The following is an 18,836-nucleotide window of genomic DNA, read 5'->3' as shown; positions in this document are numbered from 1 at the left end:
TAGGATGGATATGATTGGTAACAATTGGAAAATAAAGCAAAGACAATGGCCGGAATCTTTTGTTCTGGAGTCTAGAGTGGGCACAGAAGCAGAATAGTCTCCATGAGATGGCAGGATAGCGGAGACAAGCGATCCTGCACCGTTCAGTTCATTATTGGCTGATTGGTGTTAACAAATTGTCCCTAAATTAGTTGTCCCTCAACCTGGTTATGGTTCCTTTATTGTGGAGTCCAATAGGCGTAGACAAAGGTAGAAGGGGGCACATACAATGTTAAAATGGCGGCGCGGGCTTGTTGGGCCGAAGGGCCTGTTTCCTGTGCTGTGTTGCTCTTTGTTCTTTGTTATTATGTATACATCCGTGAGGAGTTTGGTGATTCTCACAGAGAGGGCAGGCAGGAACCAGCCATCATATTTAAAGAGGACCTGGACAGCCTGAATGATCTCTTCCATGTTTGCCTGGCCACTATCCCTCCCTTCCCATGGCCGCCCTCCACACAACTTGCACTGCCTGGTCTCATACATTATAATATAGCAATATAGACACTCCCCAAAGAGGACAATACCAAGCAAATCACCATGAATCATGGACAAAGTATATCTTGCTAGCTGGATGCCACTGGTGTGGAGTCATAAAAACAAAGGGGGCGCTGCTGGAGTGGTGCTGTAGGTCGGGAGACATCAATGGAGGCTTTTCACAAGCTTTCCGCTGGGCACCACAACCTATGTGAGTCTCCCGGATAAAGGTTTCCAACATAATTAGCTCAGCACCAGAGCCCATTAGCGTCTCCCCTGACAGATCGGCACATGCGCAGTGGCCCACTCAGCACTATGCTGCCAGCCTCTCGGGAGGGAATAGGCTTCACCCATTGATTTTCAGAGTGAATCCAGCTGAGGCACTCCCTGACGCACTAAGTGTCGGAGATTCACTCTGGAAATCGCGCTAAAAAAAGCCATGAGATTTACTCCCATTTTCTAGCAAACCGGGGGCTATATGTCGAATTGTGGATTGACAGTGTGCACTGGCCCACTTGCACAACTCATAAACTAGGAAGAGGAGGTGGTGGAAGTGGAGAAGGGCATTTCGAAAGAGATGTTAAGGAAATTAAAAGAGAAAATGCTGGAAAATCTCAGCAGGTCTGGCAGCATCCGTAAGGAGAGAAAAGAACGGACGTTTCGAGTCCAGATGACCCTTTGTCCAAGCTCAGGTGTTAAGGAGATGTTAGGTCTGAGCCGAAGAACATCTGCATGATGAGTTCACAGGTCCTGCTGTGAAGAAGGGATGGAAATACAGCATCTCCAAAAATGTGCTTTTAAACATAGGCTGGTAGCCAGGACCAGTGTTACAATATCAGAGAGGCTTCCCAACAATGCAGAACAGCCTGGAATCAATTGCAAAACAGGAGTCTCAGAGAACAAGAATGTTTAAAGGCAGGTTATCGATGCTCAGTGTCTTTCTTGAATTTGGCAATGGAATGAAGAAAGATACCATGCGGAGTGTTAAAGATTCCTAATTCACAAGATAACATTGGAAACATACTGGATGAAGCCTTCCAGACCTCTCTCTTCACCTGAATCTTCTCTTGAATATCCCAAAGGTCTGTCTCATTCAGACTGAAGTGGCTGAGAGACTTATTATATAGTGTTCTTCCAATGCAAAGCTGGACCTTCTCAATAATCTCAGACTCAATAATTTATATCGCCAAGAAGCCTGTCATTGACTTCTCCTTGATTTTGGAAAAGCTGCATAAACAATCTAGAAACAGCACCCCCCTCACCTCCTCCTCACCCCCCAACCAAAAGATAACAACAAAAACACCTTATATTGATAAAGAGCCTTTAATCTAATTAAAAGTCTGATCACACTTCATAGGAGTAACTATGTCAGTGGGTTGTGGGGCCAGAGAAAATTACAGAGGTAGACCATGAAAGAGTTAATAATCACGCAAGTTTGTGGCACAGTGTCTAGCACTGGTGCCTTACAGTGTTGGGGGCCTGGGGTTCAATTCCCAGCTGGGTCACTGTCTGTGCAGAGTCCGCACGTTCTCCCCATGTCTACATGGGTTTCTTCTGGGTGCTCCGGTTTCCTTCCCACAGTCTGGGCAGAGTGCTGGTTAGGTGCATTAGCCATGCTAACTTCTCCCTCAGTGTATCTGAACAGGCACTGGAGTGTGGCGACTAGGATATTTTCACAGTAACTTCATTGCGGTGTTAATGTAAGCTACTTGTGACATTAGTAAATAAATAACGATAGCTTTTTTAAAAAATAAAAAATCACTTAAGCTACAAGCTGTATCTCAATAACAGAGGAAAAGCTGTGTGCAAACCATAGATCTTAATTTAAACAGACCCAGATGAGAGTCAAGGATCATTTAATTGGATGATTGTAGCTGCCGCTCATGCTTAGAACAAGAAATAATGCAAAGGGAAGTTGATGCATACCATTGATCAGAGATATCATTACCATTGCTTGATGATATAATTAGGAAAACATGCACAAGTTATAACTGGACACCAAACCCTTATGTATGCATGATGTGATCTTAATCAATAACTGTGAATGGATAGAGATAACTCCTGTACTTTGATAGCTGTATGCTTATTACTTGTAATCGAATTTGAAACTATAATCGCTTGTCTCTTTCTGAATTCGGCACTACAGCAGGTCTTAAAGATTTGATGTGGAAATGCCGGCGTTAGACTGGGGTAAGCATGGTAAGAAGTCTCACAACACCAGGTTAAAGTCCAACAGGTTTATTCGGTAGCACAAGCTTTCGGAGTGTCACTGCTTCTTCAGGTGAGTGAGGAGTCGTGCTCACAAACAGGGTGGATTCAGACACAAACTCAATTTGCAAGATAGTAGTTGGAATGTGAGTCTTTACAGGTAATCAAGTCTTAAAGCTACAGGCAATGTGAGTGGAGAGAGGGTTAAGCACAGGTTAAAGAGGTGTGTATTGTCCCCAGCCAGGACAGTTAGTGAGATTTTGCAAGTCCAGGGGGTTGCGGATAGTGTGACATGAACCCAAGATCCCAGTTGAGGCCAACCTAATGTGTGCGGAACTTGGCTATCAGAGGCTGATCTTCGGGTAAGCGTTCTCCAAAGTGGCCTTCACGACACATGACAACGTAGAATCGCTGAGCAGAAACTGATAGCCAAGTTCTGCACACATGAGGACGGCCTCAATCACGATCTTGCGTTCATGTCACACTATCTGTAACCCCACAATTTGCCTGGGTTTGCAAAATCTCACTAACTGTCCTGGCTGGGGACAATACACATCTCTTTAACCTCTGCTTAACCCTCTCTCCACTCACATTACCTGTAGCTTTAACACTTGATTACCTGTAAAAACTCACATTCCAACCATTATCTTATAAACTGAGTTTGTGTCTTTATATGCCCTGTTTGTGAACACAACTCACCCGAAGGAGCGACACTCTGAAAGCTTGTGCTACCAAATAAACCTGTTGGACTTTAACCTGGTGTTGTGAGACTACTTAAAGATCCGATCAGAATCCTGTCATTGTCATAATAAATCATCTTAAACCACTCCATGACTTTGTTTGACACTTGAGGAGAACGATAGTTTTAACTACGACAAGAGAAACATCATGACAGCCCCATAACAGACCATGAAGGGACTTGAAAAAAGGAGAATCGTTTGAAGATCAAAATTCTGTTTGACTGGGAGTCAATGCAAGTCAGGAAATCAAGGGGTGATAGGGGAATAGGTCTTGGTGCAACTTAAGGCATGAGCAGCAGATTTTTGAAGGGTCTCAGTTTACAGAGGATAGAACCTGGGAGAACAGCCAGAAGCACATTGAAATAATCAAACTCTAAGGATAGAAAAGGCATGAATGAGAGTTTCAGAGCAGATGAGTCAGGCAATGGTAAGGAGGTGAAAATTTATAGCCTTACTGACACAAGTATGTGTTTGGAAGCTCATCTCAGAATAACATATGGCACTAAGTTTGTGAACAGATTGTTTTAGCCTCAGACTGTTGACAGGGAGAGGGATGGAATTAATAGCTGGGGAATAGAGTTTAGATCAGGGACCAAAAGCCATTGCTCAAGCTTCCCAATATTTAGTTGGAGGGAATTTCTGCTCCTACAGATCTGAAGATTGGCGAGGTTGAGAGAGCTGTAGTGAGGTGTAGCTGGGTGTCCTCATTGTGCCTCCTGATTTCAGAAGATGTCAGCGAGAGGCAGATGAGAAATAGGATGAACCCAAGCATAATCTCAGGGAACTCAAGGTAAGGGTGAGGGAGAAGCAAGTGAAGACATTGCAAGTACAAATGGAACGAGGTGAGTGCAGTCCTATTGAACTATACAGCTGTGGACAGGCTTAGTAGGAGGATCGTGTATCAACCAAGTGGAAGGCTTGCAAAATGACCAAAAAAGGTGATGAGGAATAGCTTACCTTTGACACCAACACATATCAAAGTTACAAGTGACATGCTAACAGCCATTTCTGGACAGTGGCAGGGATGGAAAGCAGATTGGAGGTTTGATGAATCATGGTATCTCCCTGCACACTGAGCATTGATATACATGGATAACTGTCTATTTATATATTAGAGTCGTAGAGGTAGACAGCACAGAAAAAGGCCTTTCAGCCCATCACATTTGAGCCAGTCAAAGACAAGCCACACAACAATTCTCATCCATTGAGAGGGTATAGGGCCTGTTGGTCCACATTGACTCTAGGGACTCCTACAGGCAATCTGTTACACCAAGCACTTGTGGAAACCCAGCAATCTAATAAAAATGATTGGTCACATTACCTTACTCATCTCTCAAACCTAATCATCTGGCCAGCTAATATTTCTCCTATTATCTGGTGATTCAATGTCCGTGAGACATTGTGGTGTAGTCTCAGAGGTTGACCTCTCCCCCCGTTCCTCTTGCTGCTCCAACAGAGCCTCAACAAATCTTGTCAAACAACAGAACACAGCACCGCAAGGCAGGCTCAAATGAAGTTGGACGCCTCCAAAATCAAGAGCAACAAAAGATGGCCCAAGTCCAAGCTAAGATAATGAGACTCTAACAGCATGATGGAACACAGCAATTCATCATTAAGATTCCAGCATCAATCTTCCTCAGCTGTTGCTTTGTTTCACTGCTGCCCTCAGATCAATGGACTCTTGAGCGGAAATAATGGAATTTAGGATGGATAATGACATCCTGGCTTCAACTCATCATTTCCATGGTTGCGCCTTAGAGCGGATATCTCTAAAACCTTAATTTGAGATGAACAAAATGAGCAGAAAGCCAGCAGATCCTCTCCTCTCCCCAAATCCCAGCCCTCTATCTTGGTTCTGTGGAAGGGGAGGGTCACGGGAGAGCCCCAACTCACCCCCGGGGTAGGTAATCAGTGGGAGGAGGGCTGGGGGACAGTAAGGAGCAGCTTGCCAAATCCGTCCTTTTCGCAATCAAGTGAATTGGGAAGAGTCCAATAAATAATGAATTTTAAACGGCCTGAGCAAGGGGTGAACACACTGGATTGAATTATAGTTTCTTATTTTTTTGAGAAGGTGACCAAAGAGGTGGATGGGGGTAAGGCAGTTGACGTGGTATACATGGATTTTAGTAAGGCGTTCGATAAGGTTCACCATGGTAGGCTTCTGCAGAAAATGCAGATGTATGGGATTGTGGGTAATCTAGGAAGTTGGATCAGGAATTGGCTATCAGATAGGAGACAGAGGGTGGTGGTGGATGGTAAATATTCATCATGGAGTGCAGTTACGAGTGGTGTGCCTCAGGGATCTGTTTTGGGGCCACTGTTGTTTGTAATTTTTATTAATGATCTGGATGAGGGTATAGTTGGGTGGATTAGTAAATTTGCTGATGACACCAAAGTTGGAGGTGTGGTAGATTGTGAGGAAGGGTGTCATAGTCTGCAGGGAGACTTAGATAGGTTGCAGAGCTGGGCCGAGAGGTGGCGGATGGAATTTAATGCGGAGAAGTGTGAGGTAATTCACTTTGGTAGGAGCAACAGATGTGTCGAGTATAGGGCTAACGGGAGGACTTTGAATAGTGTGGATGAACAGAGGGATCTAGGTGTGTGTGTACATAGATCCCTGAAAGTTGGGAATCAAGTAGATAAGGTTGTCAAGAAGGCGTACGGTGTCTTGGCGTTTATTGGTAGGGGGATTGAATTTAGGAGTCGCAGTGTGATGTTGCAACTGTACACTACTCTAGTGCGGCCGCACTTGGAGTACTGTGTGCAGTTCTGGTCCCCGCATTACAAGAAGGATGTGGAGGCGTTGGAGAGGGTGCAGAGGAGGTTTACTAGGATGTTGCCTGGTATGGTGGGGAGGTCCTATGAGGAGAGACTGAGGGATCTAGGGTTGTTTTCGTTGGAAAGAAGGCGGCTAAGAGGGGATCTTATTGAAACATATAAGATGATTAGAGGTTTAGATAGGGTGGATAGTGATAGCCTTTTTCCTCGGATGGAGAAAGCTAGCACGAGGGGGCATGGCTTTAAATTAAGGGGGGGTAGCTACAGGACGGATGTCAGGGGTAGGTTCTTTACCCAGCGGGTGGTGAGGGATTGGAATGCCCTGCCTGCTGCAGTTGTAAATGCGTCTAGTTTGGGGGCGTTTAAGAGATCTCTGGATAGGTTTATGGACGAAAAGGGATTGGTATAGGCTAGTGGGTCATTGTTTTTGTAACTGGTCGGCGCAACATCGTGGGCCGAAGGGCCTGTTCTGCGCTGTAATGTTCTATGTTCTATTCTGAGCTTTATATGTCCCTTAAGCAAGCCTGTCTGCACAACATCCACTTCGGTGATACATTGATACTAGCATTGCTTCGCTCCATAGAATGTGTGTAGAGAAGTCACTGACTTGTTGGCAACAACAGCAGTCCTAACTGTTTGACCACTGCTTACACCAAGGCCGGTTCATTGTTCATTATTGTCTCACGCTCGTTCTTTGAACCCAACCTTCCATTCTGCCGGAACATGCTCACAATTGTCACTGGAATGTTCACCCGAATAGAAACAAAGTGAAATTAATCTAATGTTGTGCAACATCCCAGTAAAACTCTATTTGGCAAATGAAGTTCTCCGGCTACAGAAGGGTGGACTTCTGACCCACTGTGACATGCGAGAAACCGGGAATTTGCTGTTTCTCTGCGTGCTGTACAGTTCCAAATCCACAGCACGGATGTGACAGCACTGACAGGTTTCCCGTCCAGGGGCTCAGCCTGACTGACATGCTTGACATCCAGTCAAGTCGGGAATACTTGAGGAGGAGGCTATTGGGCCAAGTAGGCCCAAGGCCTAAGCAAGGAGGCGGAGGAGAGTGGTGTGCAGATGGGTGTGAAGATAGTAGAGAGGGAAGAGTGCTGATGATGAAGGTGGCAGTTTGGTGGGGGGTGGGGGAGGGGGGACGGCGGTGGTAGAAATTAGTCTTAGTGGCGAACAAAAATTGAAGATCCTAGCCGTTGGGGGAGGGGGTTGGGTGGTGGATGGGGATGCGGCAGTAAGCAGACATCAGAGGCTTCAGAGGGGAAATAGATGCAGCAGTGAGGGTAATTACGAGTGGAAGGATTGTATGATTACACTGGTCTAGCGAGGCAGATGTGATGGATTTAGCACATCTCTGAGAATATGCCTTTAACATTGTCAGCCTTGGAGGACTAAGACAATTTCCAATTGGGCAGCTTCACCCAATAAGGAAATAGCCTTTTCAACGTCTAGGAATTTTAGACAAGGCAAAGGTTGGTTTGTGCATTCCAAGGGTCCTTATCTCTCGGTATTTGCTGGCTTTTCTAAGATTTTTAACACTATAATTTCTCACGTGACCCCAACCCATCTGTTTTTTGGGGGTCAAAATTCTACCTGTAATTGTAATAATGACACCAGTGAGGCATTGCAGACTTTACACATTTACTTTGCTATGAACTGTGTACATGAAGTTCAGGGATATAAAGACAAAGAGACAGCTCACAGACTAAACACAGCCCTGGAATTTTGATGATTCCTCTCATAAGGCCCCGGGCGATTCCTTGTGCAAAAGCCAGGCACCTTCATGCTGTTTAAAATCCACAGATTTGGAAAGGCTCCTCCCTCATTTGTTGAAGTTGCCCAATTGAGAAATATCTCTTTTTTCCCCCCAGTCCTGACAAAATCCCAGTCTCTGTCCTCCTGCCTCCTTCCTCCCCATTCCAGATCACTGAGATCCTGGAAAGGTTCATGAATTTGATCCCTCCTTTAATCCTTTCTCCTGTGAACACAGATGTGAAGAGATGAAAGAGGAGAGATGAAACGGAAAAGAGGAACTAAAGTTGTTGGAACACGAAGAGATTATGAGGGCGATCAAAGCAATCCCACTTTGAGGAAGGGAAAGAGGGATATGAGGCCTCGCGTGTTGTGTTCCTGTGTACAAAGCAGGGTCTCACTTTTAATGCGTGGGACTGGGATTATTGAATCATCTTTTGCAATCTGCAACTAATGTTGATATCTATATCCAGCACCTAGCTCCAAAGGTTTGGAAATCCTTGCCCCTGTGACGGAAATGCTATCAATCTGCTATCCTGTGTCAGCATTAATCTCTCGAGTAGGCTCCACAAGGGTCAAAGTTAGAGAACCCTCCCATTCTTCCCCAACAGGGCAGCATGGTGGCACAGTAGTTAGCACTGCTGCCCTCACAGCACCAGGGACTCGGGTTCAATTCCCAGCTTGGGTCACTGTCTGTGTAGAGTCTACACATTTTGCCTGTGTCTGCGTGGGTTTAGCCTGGGTTTTCCGGTTCCCTCCCACAGTCCAAAGGTACGCGGGTTAGGATGATTGGCCATGATAAATTGCCCCTCAGTGTCAGGGAGCTAGCTGGGTAAATAGATGGGGTTATGGGAATAGAGCCTTGGTGGGATTGTGGTCGATGTAGGCTCGATGGGCTGAATGGCCTCCTTCTGCACCATAGGGACTGTATGATTAAACTACAACATACAGTTGCTAAAAGAGCAGACAAGCATTTAAGGCAGTCGTATAGTAGCTCTCTGTCATTATTGTAAAAGAGACATTAGTCTATATAAAATGCGCTAATGGTTTGATTACTGCCCGGGGAAGAATGTCATAAAAACACGATAAGCTTTCATTCACTAATGGCAAAGACAGTTGCTAGTATACTGAGATACCTTATTTGCCACAGGATCTGATGGGGATCCTTTTCTGCCATACTGTGAATTTTTCCAGTTCCTGCACCAATCATTCTTACACTCTGAGTGATATTACCAGCTTCACAGAATCATTACAGTGCAGAGGGAGGCCATTTGGCCCGTCTTGTCTACACCGGCTCTCCAAATGAGCAATATGGCATCATGCCATTCCTCTGCCTTATCCCTGTGCCTCTGCGTATTGTTTCTATACAAGTAATCATCTAATGCCCTCTTGAATGCCTCACTTGAACCTCACATCCAGGCAACTCATTCCAGATCCGAAAAAAATTTTCCTCACATCACATTCGCTTCTTTTGCGAATCATTTTAAATCTGTGCTCTCTAATTCTTGATCCTTTAACAAGTGGGAACAGTTGCATAAAATGAGCAAGGACGAGAGAGAATAGATTTAAGGTGATTTATAAAATAACTAAAACTTGTGATAAAGTCTAAGCATCCCTAAAGTCTGTAGGGATTCTAAGTGGTAAGACATCATTCTGCAAACCTACTGTGACATGATACTTGGCGTGTCCTGATAAAAAGCCATCAAGCTTTAGTTGAACTAACATTAAACTAAACTCCTGAAAAGTATCATTCACAATATCTTTCAAACCTACTGAGTATTTCCAACATTTTCTGTTTTATTTCAGATGTTCAACATCTGCAGTGATTTTTTTTCTTTATACATGCGCAGATCATATTAATATCTCAACTGCTTGTTAATCTCTCCAGAATACTCAATGTATGAGATTAAAGAGATATTTCATGTAGCGTAGAAATGGGTCATTTATTGTAACCTGACATATGGAATAAGCATTCGAGATAACATATTGTATTATAATGAATATCATGTTTATCATGGGGCTTCACAGGGTGAATTCTGAAAGGATGTTTCCCCTCGTGGGTAAGATTCGAACTAGGATACACAGTTTAAAAATAAGGGGCCTCCCATTTATGATGGAGAACTATTTTTTCTCTCACAGGGTCACGGGTCTTTGGAACTCTCTTCCCTGGAGACACTGGAGATAGGACATTGAATATTTTTAAGGCAGAGGTAGATAGGTTCTTGACTAACAAGGGAGTCACAGCGGGTAGACGGGTTGTAGAGTTTAGGACACGATCTAATTGGCCATAATCTTATTGAATGGTAGAACAGGCTTGATGGGCCAAGTAGCCTACTCCTGCTCCTAGTTTATGAAGCTTAAATGTTTATTTATTAGTGTCACAAGTAAGCTTATATTAACACTGCAATGAAGTTGCTGTGAAAATCCCCTAGTTGCCACACTCTGGCACCCGTTCGGGTACACTGAGGGAGAATTTAGCCCAGCTAATGCACGCAACCAACAGGAGTGTGGGAGGAAACCAGAGCACTCAGAGGAAACCCACGCAGTCACAAGGAGAATGTGCGATCTCCACACAGACAGTGACCCAAGCCGGGAATCGAACCCAGGTCCCTGGCACTGTAAGGCAGCAGTGCTAACCACTGTGCCACTATATGTTTTAAGTGCATGGTAGTATAGTGATGACATCACTGCGCTTGGAGAACTGGCAGAAAGTGGGTTCAAATCGAACAATACAGTTTGAGAAGTTGAACTGAGTTTAAATAAATAAATCTGGAAATTAGGACCCAAACAATTTTAAACCTCAGGCCTCATTTAAATAGACTAGGCCATCCAAACCAGACCAACCATAATGTCAAGCCAGCAGGTAAATGCAGCATGATTCATAACCAATAATGGTCCCAGTAAAGGTAAAGAGAGGGGGGAGATCCCAGGCAATCCAAGCACACCCTGGGCAGTAGAGGCCCAAGCAAAGCACTAAAAAACTATGTTTAGTTTCTTGACTTCTTTAGGTTCTTTTGAGGAACGGAACTCAGTTAAGTATTCTTCTTCTAGCAGCTACTGCCTGCACCACTGCTGGCTCATTTTCCACCCCCAGTGCCTGTGGAAGGGTAGGCAAAAGATGTAGGCCTTAGGCCTTTTTCTGAGGATGCTCATTCAAACTAGTGACCAAGAAACCTAAAGAGCAGGTTTTTGTCTCTCTTCCCCACTCGACTGCTCCTGATCCCCACCCCCACACATGCCTTGCTCACCATGGAACATAGAACAGCGCAGTACAGGCCCTTCGGCCCTCAATGTCTCCACCCTGCCTGGGTTTACCCAGTGGAGCTAGTACGGGTATGCGACGGCCTGCCCTTGAAGAGCCTTGTGAATGGGGAACCAAAATAGATATCCAATCACTCCTGTGAGGATTGCAACTACATTTATGTAACCACATTAAAAATCTCCACCCCTAAACCAAGGAAAATGAGCACTTGTCTTTTTTAACATCCTGCATGACCTTGCTACCCACCTTCTCTTCTCCAATCTGAGGAGGCAGAGACTGAGCACAAGGCCTAAGGCCTACTTCTTTTGCCTACCCTTCCACAGGCACTGGGAATGGAAAATGAGCCAGCAGCGGTGCAGGCAGTAGCTGCTAGAAGAAGAATACTTAGCTGAGTTCCATTCCCCAGCTTGTGTCATTTTTTGTCTTTGTTTTGAAGTTGCACATTTAAGCTATGACCTTCTTCTCTCCTTAGAAGTCAGCCATCCCACTTCTAGTGGCATCTGGATAAAGTAACGCTGAATCCAATCATAACCATCCCACTCCCAATTTCTTCCATTTGGGACAAGTCATCATCAAACAGAACCCTAATCCAAGCATAACATTTCCAGAAAATCAGTTCTGCATTGATCAGGGTTCAATTGTACTGAAAACAGTACAGTTACACTGAATATTATCACTGTGTTGTAGTATTCCCACGCAAATGCATAATGTAATCCTCCCAAGCTTAATTCTAAACAAAGTCCCGCCTGTTTCCATTTACCATTTAAAGTATTTCATGTTTTTAATTTATATTCAGTGCTAAGTGACAGAAGAATTCCAAAAACATTTACATTCTTTGGTTTCATTAAATAATATTTTGTTTATCAAATATAAAGCTCAGGAAGCAACCAGCTACCCTTCACAGGGAACATATTTTCATTCTTATCAGTCAAATCATCTGTTCTGTTTCATAACTTCTTATAAGAGTAGTTACACCACACAAATGTCTTCATTCTTTGAAACATAAGTGACAAGTTTGAACTATAATAAATGAAATAATCAGACGTCTTACTTCTTCTTGGTATAAACTCATTTCAATTTTAAGGAGAAGAGTTTAAAAGTCTATTTATTAGTGTCACAGGTAAGCTTACATTAACACTGCAACAAAGTTACTGTGAAAATCCCCTAGTTGCCACACTGTTCAGGTACACTGAGGGAGAATTTAGCATCTAGTCAGCACATCTTTCAAACTGTGAGAGGAAACCAGAGCACCCGGGGGAAACCCATGCAGACACAGGGAGAGCATGCAGACCCCACACAGATATCCAGATTCCTAGCGTTGTGAGGCAGCAGTGCTAACCACTGTGCCACCGTGCTGCTAGTAATATAACAATCACCTTAATTAGATAGAATATAAAAGGCTTATGTAAAATGCCAGTGCTGTATAAGTGCTGTAAACTGTAGTACTTGATTTTGAAATGGTTCCAGGTCATGGCCACTTTGGAGACACTTCTGAGGAATATGCTTTCTTCAAGTTGTACATTGAAGTTGCCCACTAGGGGGCTACAAACAACTCCTTAAACTCCTTGCAAGTATGGTACCCTTTGCAACTGTACTTCTATCTCGCAAGGCACACATTCAAAGCACATCCAACCCCAGCTAATATTGAACTAAACCCCTGAAGAGTATCATCCAGCAATCTACAGTCAATGGATGGATGGTAGACTTCTTATTTTGATTTCTTTATCATATCAGCCCATTGAAAACAAATAGAACGATTTTTGTGAAAGGGTGACCACCAAAAGAAAAAGCCCACTCCCCCATCATGTTATAAACTCGGCAAATGTTCTGCACAATACTTTCAGCCGTTGGATCAGAATTTGGTATTAGAAATAGGAAAGTTTCTGGGAGGATCAGAGGCTATTCAATAAGCTGTTCTCACTTTAACAAATCTGGATTGTAAAATCTCTCCTCTACAAAAACCAAACCATGCGGCCAAGTGTGCGAGGAAAAAGATTTTGAAATCTTCCATCCAACACAACATGCACATTATTACTTCAAGAACATACATTGCTGATTAACACACGTTTGAAACTGCAAGAATACCAACTGTCAGGCTTGGTTCAAAGCTAACATTTTTCAAAAACTCATTTATAAACGAAACATTTCCCATCCAGCAGTTGTCCATTTCTGAAAGAAAATTTGTTTTGTGTAAGCAAGAAAGCATTATGTGAGTCCACTCCTGCTACAACATTTCAGTCTTTGAATTCTATTTCCGACTAGGTCTGTGACTTTTGACTTCTTTTAATCTTTGCTCATTAATGCTTTGTTGGAAACTGAGCAAAAGCATAAGAGGAACATTATGTTTGATGTGGATTTTATTTGGCAAGTCTGCTTTTCAATGACGTGATCTGTAATCTATTTCCCCATGGCTATATATCACAGTGGAATAAGTTAATCAAGCAATTCATTTAAGGGCTTTTGGTTGGTGGAGAAGAATAGAAAACAGATTTTGGATCTTTTGTATAAGCTTTTCCCCCAGGAGCATACCAACATGCAGATGGTCTTTAAGTAATTTAAGGCGTTCTTGTATGGTGAGGAAGCACTTGAGTATTAAGAAGGGCATGTGTTACTTTTAACAGCATCAGTGCTCAGTGAACCAAGTGATGGAGGTTTCCTCACAGAAACAACTTCATAAATGTACATATTATGCATTTAATTGGCTTTTCAAGCTATGGAATGAAGATCCACAATAAAGATATGGCAAAAGCTATGTTCCAGTCTCTTTGAAAAATATCAAACAATGAAGCACACTTTCAGGTTCAGGGTTGCATTAAGGCCCCAATTCTTAAGATGCATGCAACATGATTCACTGTGTTATTAACATTACATAGTTGTAAATGAAAAAGTGAACCCAACCGGCAAACTACATTGTTATACGTAACATCCGAATGTGCTTTGAGGACCAATTTGTCTGTTTCTTCTTGATGTTGATGCCTCATATATCACATAAAAAATTTTGACATATTCTTCACAATGACAATAGTAACAGTGACACCAAAAACATTATAATCCCTTCAAGTGCTATTTAGAAAAGTTTGCCTTAAGTTGCTATATCAAATGTAAATTCCAAAGTCAGAATATCAATGAATGCAAAAATAAATCAAGTGAACCCACAAGTACATAACTATGCAGTTCAATTATATAACTGTCTCTTAACAGTTCCCTGTAAGGGGAAAATATCTAGCATGTGCAGTGAGATACTTAAATGCCAGACTTTTTTCACCAGCCAGTAATGGATGACATAGCACTGGGATTGGCAAGATCTAATGTAAGGGTCTGGACTGGATCAGATGCTGTCAGTGCAACATAAAGCAAAAGCTAATGCATTTGATCATTTATACAACGTGGCAAACAAGCCATCTGGCTCTTAATCAGCCCCATTGCAACTTGGAAGCTGCCTTTACATTATCAGAGACAGAAAAAAACAGTGAAATGCTGAGGGCTCCGCCTTGGGGTGGTGAACTTCAGATGCTCACGAGCGTAAAGATTTGATAAACTTTTGTTAAAAGCAAACATTTGGATTTTAACCAAACATCATTCCTGCTATTCCACAATTGTCATTTCCTGATGACCTCAATTTTACTTTGCTAGGGTAAGGCTTTCTCGTGGATCTAACTGGAATCTCACTACCTCGCATGAAGATGTTTTGTTAATTCTGATCTGTTTTACTGCCACTTATTTTTCTCACACGGGATAACATGCAGTCTAACTGGGTCAATTTTCAGCTGTGTGAAACTTTCAATTAACTAGCTCCTTGACAGAACGGTGCACAGCTGCTATACAAAACATTGTTTCCTCACATTGTACAACGCACATCAAAGAACATACTGTGATTAAAAAAAGGCTGTTGTAAGGAATGTGACCACAAAAGTAGTTGTGAAACATATAACTTACCGACTTCTGTCTCAGCCTCCTGATTTTTGACCAGTCTTAATTGTGCCAGTGCTATTGCAAAAAGCAGCAAAGTTCCCATATGCACCAGGTTTCCCATGTCTAAATATCAGACATGAGAGTCTGTGTGAGCAGTGGTAGAGTATCAATTCGCTAACATCAAATCAGTGTGTTCCTGTTCCTTTTCAGCACCAGGCCCGGCTGAAACTCTGCAATGTTCCTTCTGCTGGGAAAGCTTTTAAATGGGATAACTCTTGGCAACTCTCCCTTTTCCTGCCTCTTCCCTGAAACCAGAGCCTCAGATTGGCCCTCTAATGTTCAGGCTTGTATTTGATTGATACCAGTTTACCGAACAACACACCCACATTGTTAAATAGGGAAGCAGACATTGGTTCTGTTTAAAACACTGTGGCGAGAATCTAACAAATAGATTCATCAGTGGGATAGCTTCTTAGAAACATTTATGAATTATACATGCTTGATTTCAAGTTAGATTTCAAAAGACCAAGAAGGAATTAGGTGAAAAGTTTTAAAGATCATTTGGTGCGCTCTTCCCCATTTTCCCCATCCCGTCTCCTGTAGGATTCATGGTGGGCAGAGACGGAAAATCCAGCAGCAGACAAAAAGTCAGAAATCCGTCAACGTGGAAGTGTCTGTAATTCTCCCAATGGCGGATTAATGGCGGGTCAGTTATCCTGCTGCCTCGTGGCATGAATGCCATTTGCATCCATTTACATCTCATGAATCCTTATTAAAACAGCTGCTCGCCCATCACATCTTCCCACCTCATGTCACACCAGCAGGAAATGATGGTGACCTCAAACCAGATTGAAAGTGTGTTGTACACAGGTTGGATGGTGTACGCATGTCGGACCTCAGTTCACTCGTGACTTTGAGGCGAGTGCAACATATATGACCTACCTTTCGCGCTGCTATGTCACTTCTATTGTGTTTGATGCAGTGCTGGGGCTGCAGGCTTGGCAGCCTTGAGCTCTTTGCCTATATGGATATACCACTGTGCTATGGGAGTTATGCAGCCCCCACTTTCAGATGCTGATCAGTACTGCATCCAGGCTTGGGCAGTGCAGGGGTCATTTGCTCTCAGTACATGATACTGTAGTTCACAAGGATGCCACTGTGCTGTGAGACTCATGCAGCCTTTACCCAGTGACACAGTGGTTAACACTCCTGCCTCACATTACCAGGGACATGGGTACAATTCCCGGATTGGCTCACTGTCTGTGTGGAATCTGCACGCTCTCTCTGCATCTGTGTGGATTTCCTCTGGGTGCGCCAGTTTCCTCCCACAGTTGGAAAGAGTGTCAGTTAGGTGCACAGGCCGTGCTAAATTCTCCCTCAGTGTACCTGAACAGGCACCGAAGTGTGGTGACTCAGGGATTTCCACAGTAACTTCATTACAGTATTAATATAAGCCCACTTGTGACACTAATAAATAACCTCTAAACTTTATAAACTTGAATTTCAATTGGGGCTTGGGATGACAAAGGGAATGCAAAGGAATGAAGGGAATGGAAAACTGTGCAAGGACAGTTGGGGGCCACACCAGTTGGGGGGGTTAAAGGGCAAGGGGCACAGTAGAAGACAGAGGGGCAAGGAGGTGGAGGAGGATGACAAGCAGTGAAAAACATTGGGAAGGCCAAGGGCTTGTTGCTGGAGGCCAACAAGTGTGTACGAAACACTGACTAACAATGGCGTTAAAGGGATATAACACTGGAGAGGGATGCACAGTCTCTGGAACAGGAGTAAGGGGTTGGGGGACTAAGGTTGGAGGTGTGTGGTTTGGGAAGACCTTAGTTTTCCTTAGTCCACACGGCAATGGGTACTCTGAGGAGCTTAAAGGCCTTGGCCAGGCGCATATTCACCGTAAGTACCATTCTCAACTGGCCAAGAGCTTCTATCCATTGGCCAGGATTTTACGCCTGTGGCAAACATGGGTACCAATGATAATGTTAAAGTTTATTTATTAGTCAAAGTAAGGCTTACATTAACACTGCAATGAAGTTACTGCGAAATTCCCTGAGTCGCTATACTCTGGCACCTCTTCGGGTCAATGCACCTAACCAGTGGGTGAAAAATCTCATGAGAGACCAAGGACAAGAACCTCAGAGCATGATGGTCCCCAAGCCCCACCAGCAACATAACACTCTCAGGAAGGTCAGAAACTTCATTTAAGTACATTACTGTGTTACTAGTGGGCTTCTCCACTGTATCGTACCTCCCCCCACATTTGAATTTCCCCCTCACCCACGTGACAACATGACGGCAAGGTTTATAATAGGTCAGGAGAAATGTGAATCAAGCATAGAGACACAGAGATAAGTACAGCTCCCAGGGAAGAGATGCACGTGCCCAGCACTGCCCCTGGGACAGGGTACTGCAGGGGGTGGCATTCCTCTGCGGAGATCAGTGGGGGGGGGGGTTTCCATTTATATGGGGAGGGATCTCTGAATCAATGTGAGGGAGGCTTTTCTTTGTATCTATATGAAATACTGGAGGTGGCATCTTGATTTCTGGAAAGCTCACATCATCGGTGGGGTAGGCTCTGGAGCATTTTTGATCAAAGTGCTGGAAAATATGGTGTTTTTCTCACTGGATTAGCACTTTGGAGAGAAATGGATAATTGTGTCCATTGACTCTGAGCCAATGATAGGTCATTAATATGCCACTTCAGAGAGCGGAACAGAGATATTTTGGGTAAATTATCTCACTTACACCTTCTCACTCCACAGAGACGTCCAGAAGTCACATTTCTGGATCACCTCAATACGTGCGCTAGTGTCTCGGGGACAAGGCTGCATCAGCCATAAAACTGAGGTGTGAGTTTCTCTGCTGGTGAAGGGTGTGGGTGAGCTCTGTGACACATGTGGTCTGGGGACTTCCACTGCTGCTCGACTGTCTCTTGAAAATAGAGATTAGCACCTCAGTTCATGAGCATAAGCGACATAAGACTGCATGTGACTGTGATTGTCAGGATGTGATGAAGTGATGGAGCTGTGGTCCATAATGGCTTGTAGGGGAAAGGCTGATCTCCTTTTCCCCATTGGAGTTATCCCTGTCCTTCCCAGTAATCTCAGCTGTGGCCTCCTTAAATTTGGTGAGTGCAATAATCTCAGTTGTTCCTCCCCGGTCTCTTACACTTGTTTTGCACCAGCATGAAGACAAAAGAAGGCATGTGATCAGAGGGGAGGGAGCAGAGGTTGAGTTAAATGAATGTCCCCTGTGTGTATTGAGTCCTCCCAGAAGGATAGAGGATGGAGTGGGAGCAATATAACAGATGGGATGCTAGTGATGTGAAAATTTTCCGTGAGAGAATGAGTGTTGGTATGTAAGAGTCACTATTTGAGTGCATGAGAGTCAATGGGGGGTTGGGGGGGGAGGTTACCCTGCCCTGTTACCTGATGAGAGTTTGGTATTGGAGGGAGTTGAGAGATGACTTACCCTGGTGGAGTAGATGAGATCATTCATTCTCTTCCTGCACTGGATGATGCTATGGGCACAGTTACCAGCTACGCTGACCTCCTGAGCAATGCCTCTCAGACCAGAGACATGAACTTGCTGTGCCTCCTCTAGCCATCCCTGGAGTAGGAGACATATCTTTGTCCCTGAACTCCTCAGAT

At 43.8% G+C, this 18,836-nt stretch overlaps 1 protein-coding gene across 1 annotated transcript in view; it reads right to left on the bottom strand.

Annotated features, from left to right (window-relative positions):
• col5a2b (collagen, type V, alpha 2b) overlaps positions 1 to 15,394 on the bottom strand; it is a 272,414-nt gene extending 257,020 nt beyond the window's left edge. Inside the window, exon 1 of the mRNA XM_080198839.1 lies at positions 15,202 to 15,394. Within this exon, the coding sequence (XP_080054965.1) occupies positions 15,202 to 15,298 (97 nt within the window). The 5' untranslated portion in view covers positions 15,299 to 15,394. The remainder of the gene's footprint in view (positions 1 to 15,201) is intronic.
• Positions 15,395 to 18,836: the final 3,442 nt, after the last annotated feature.

This window comes from Carcharhinus amblyrhynchos, chromosome 11, assembly GCF_965287045.1.
Source record: "Carcharhinus amblyrhynchos chromosome 11, sCarAmb.v2.hapA, whole genome shotgun sequence".
Classification (NCBI taxonomy): domain Eukaryota; kingdom Metazoa; phylum Chordata; class Chondrichthyes; order Carcharhiniformes; family Carcharhinidae; genus Carcharhinus; species Carcharhinus amblyrhynchos.
This window is presented reverse-complemented; position numbering and strand designations above follow the sequence as displayed.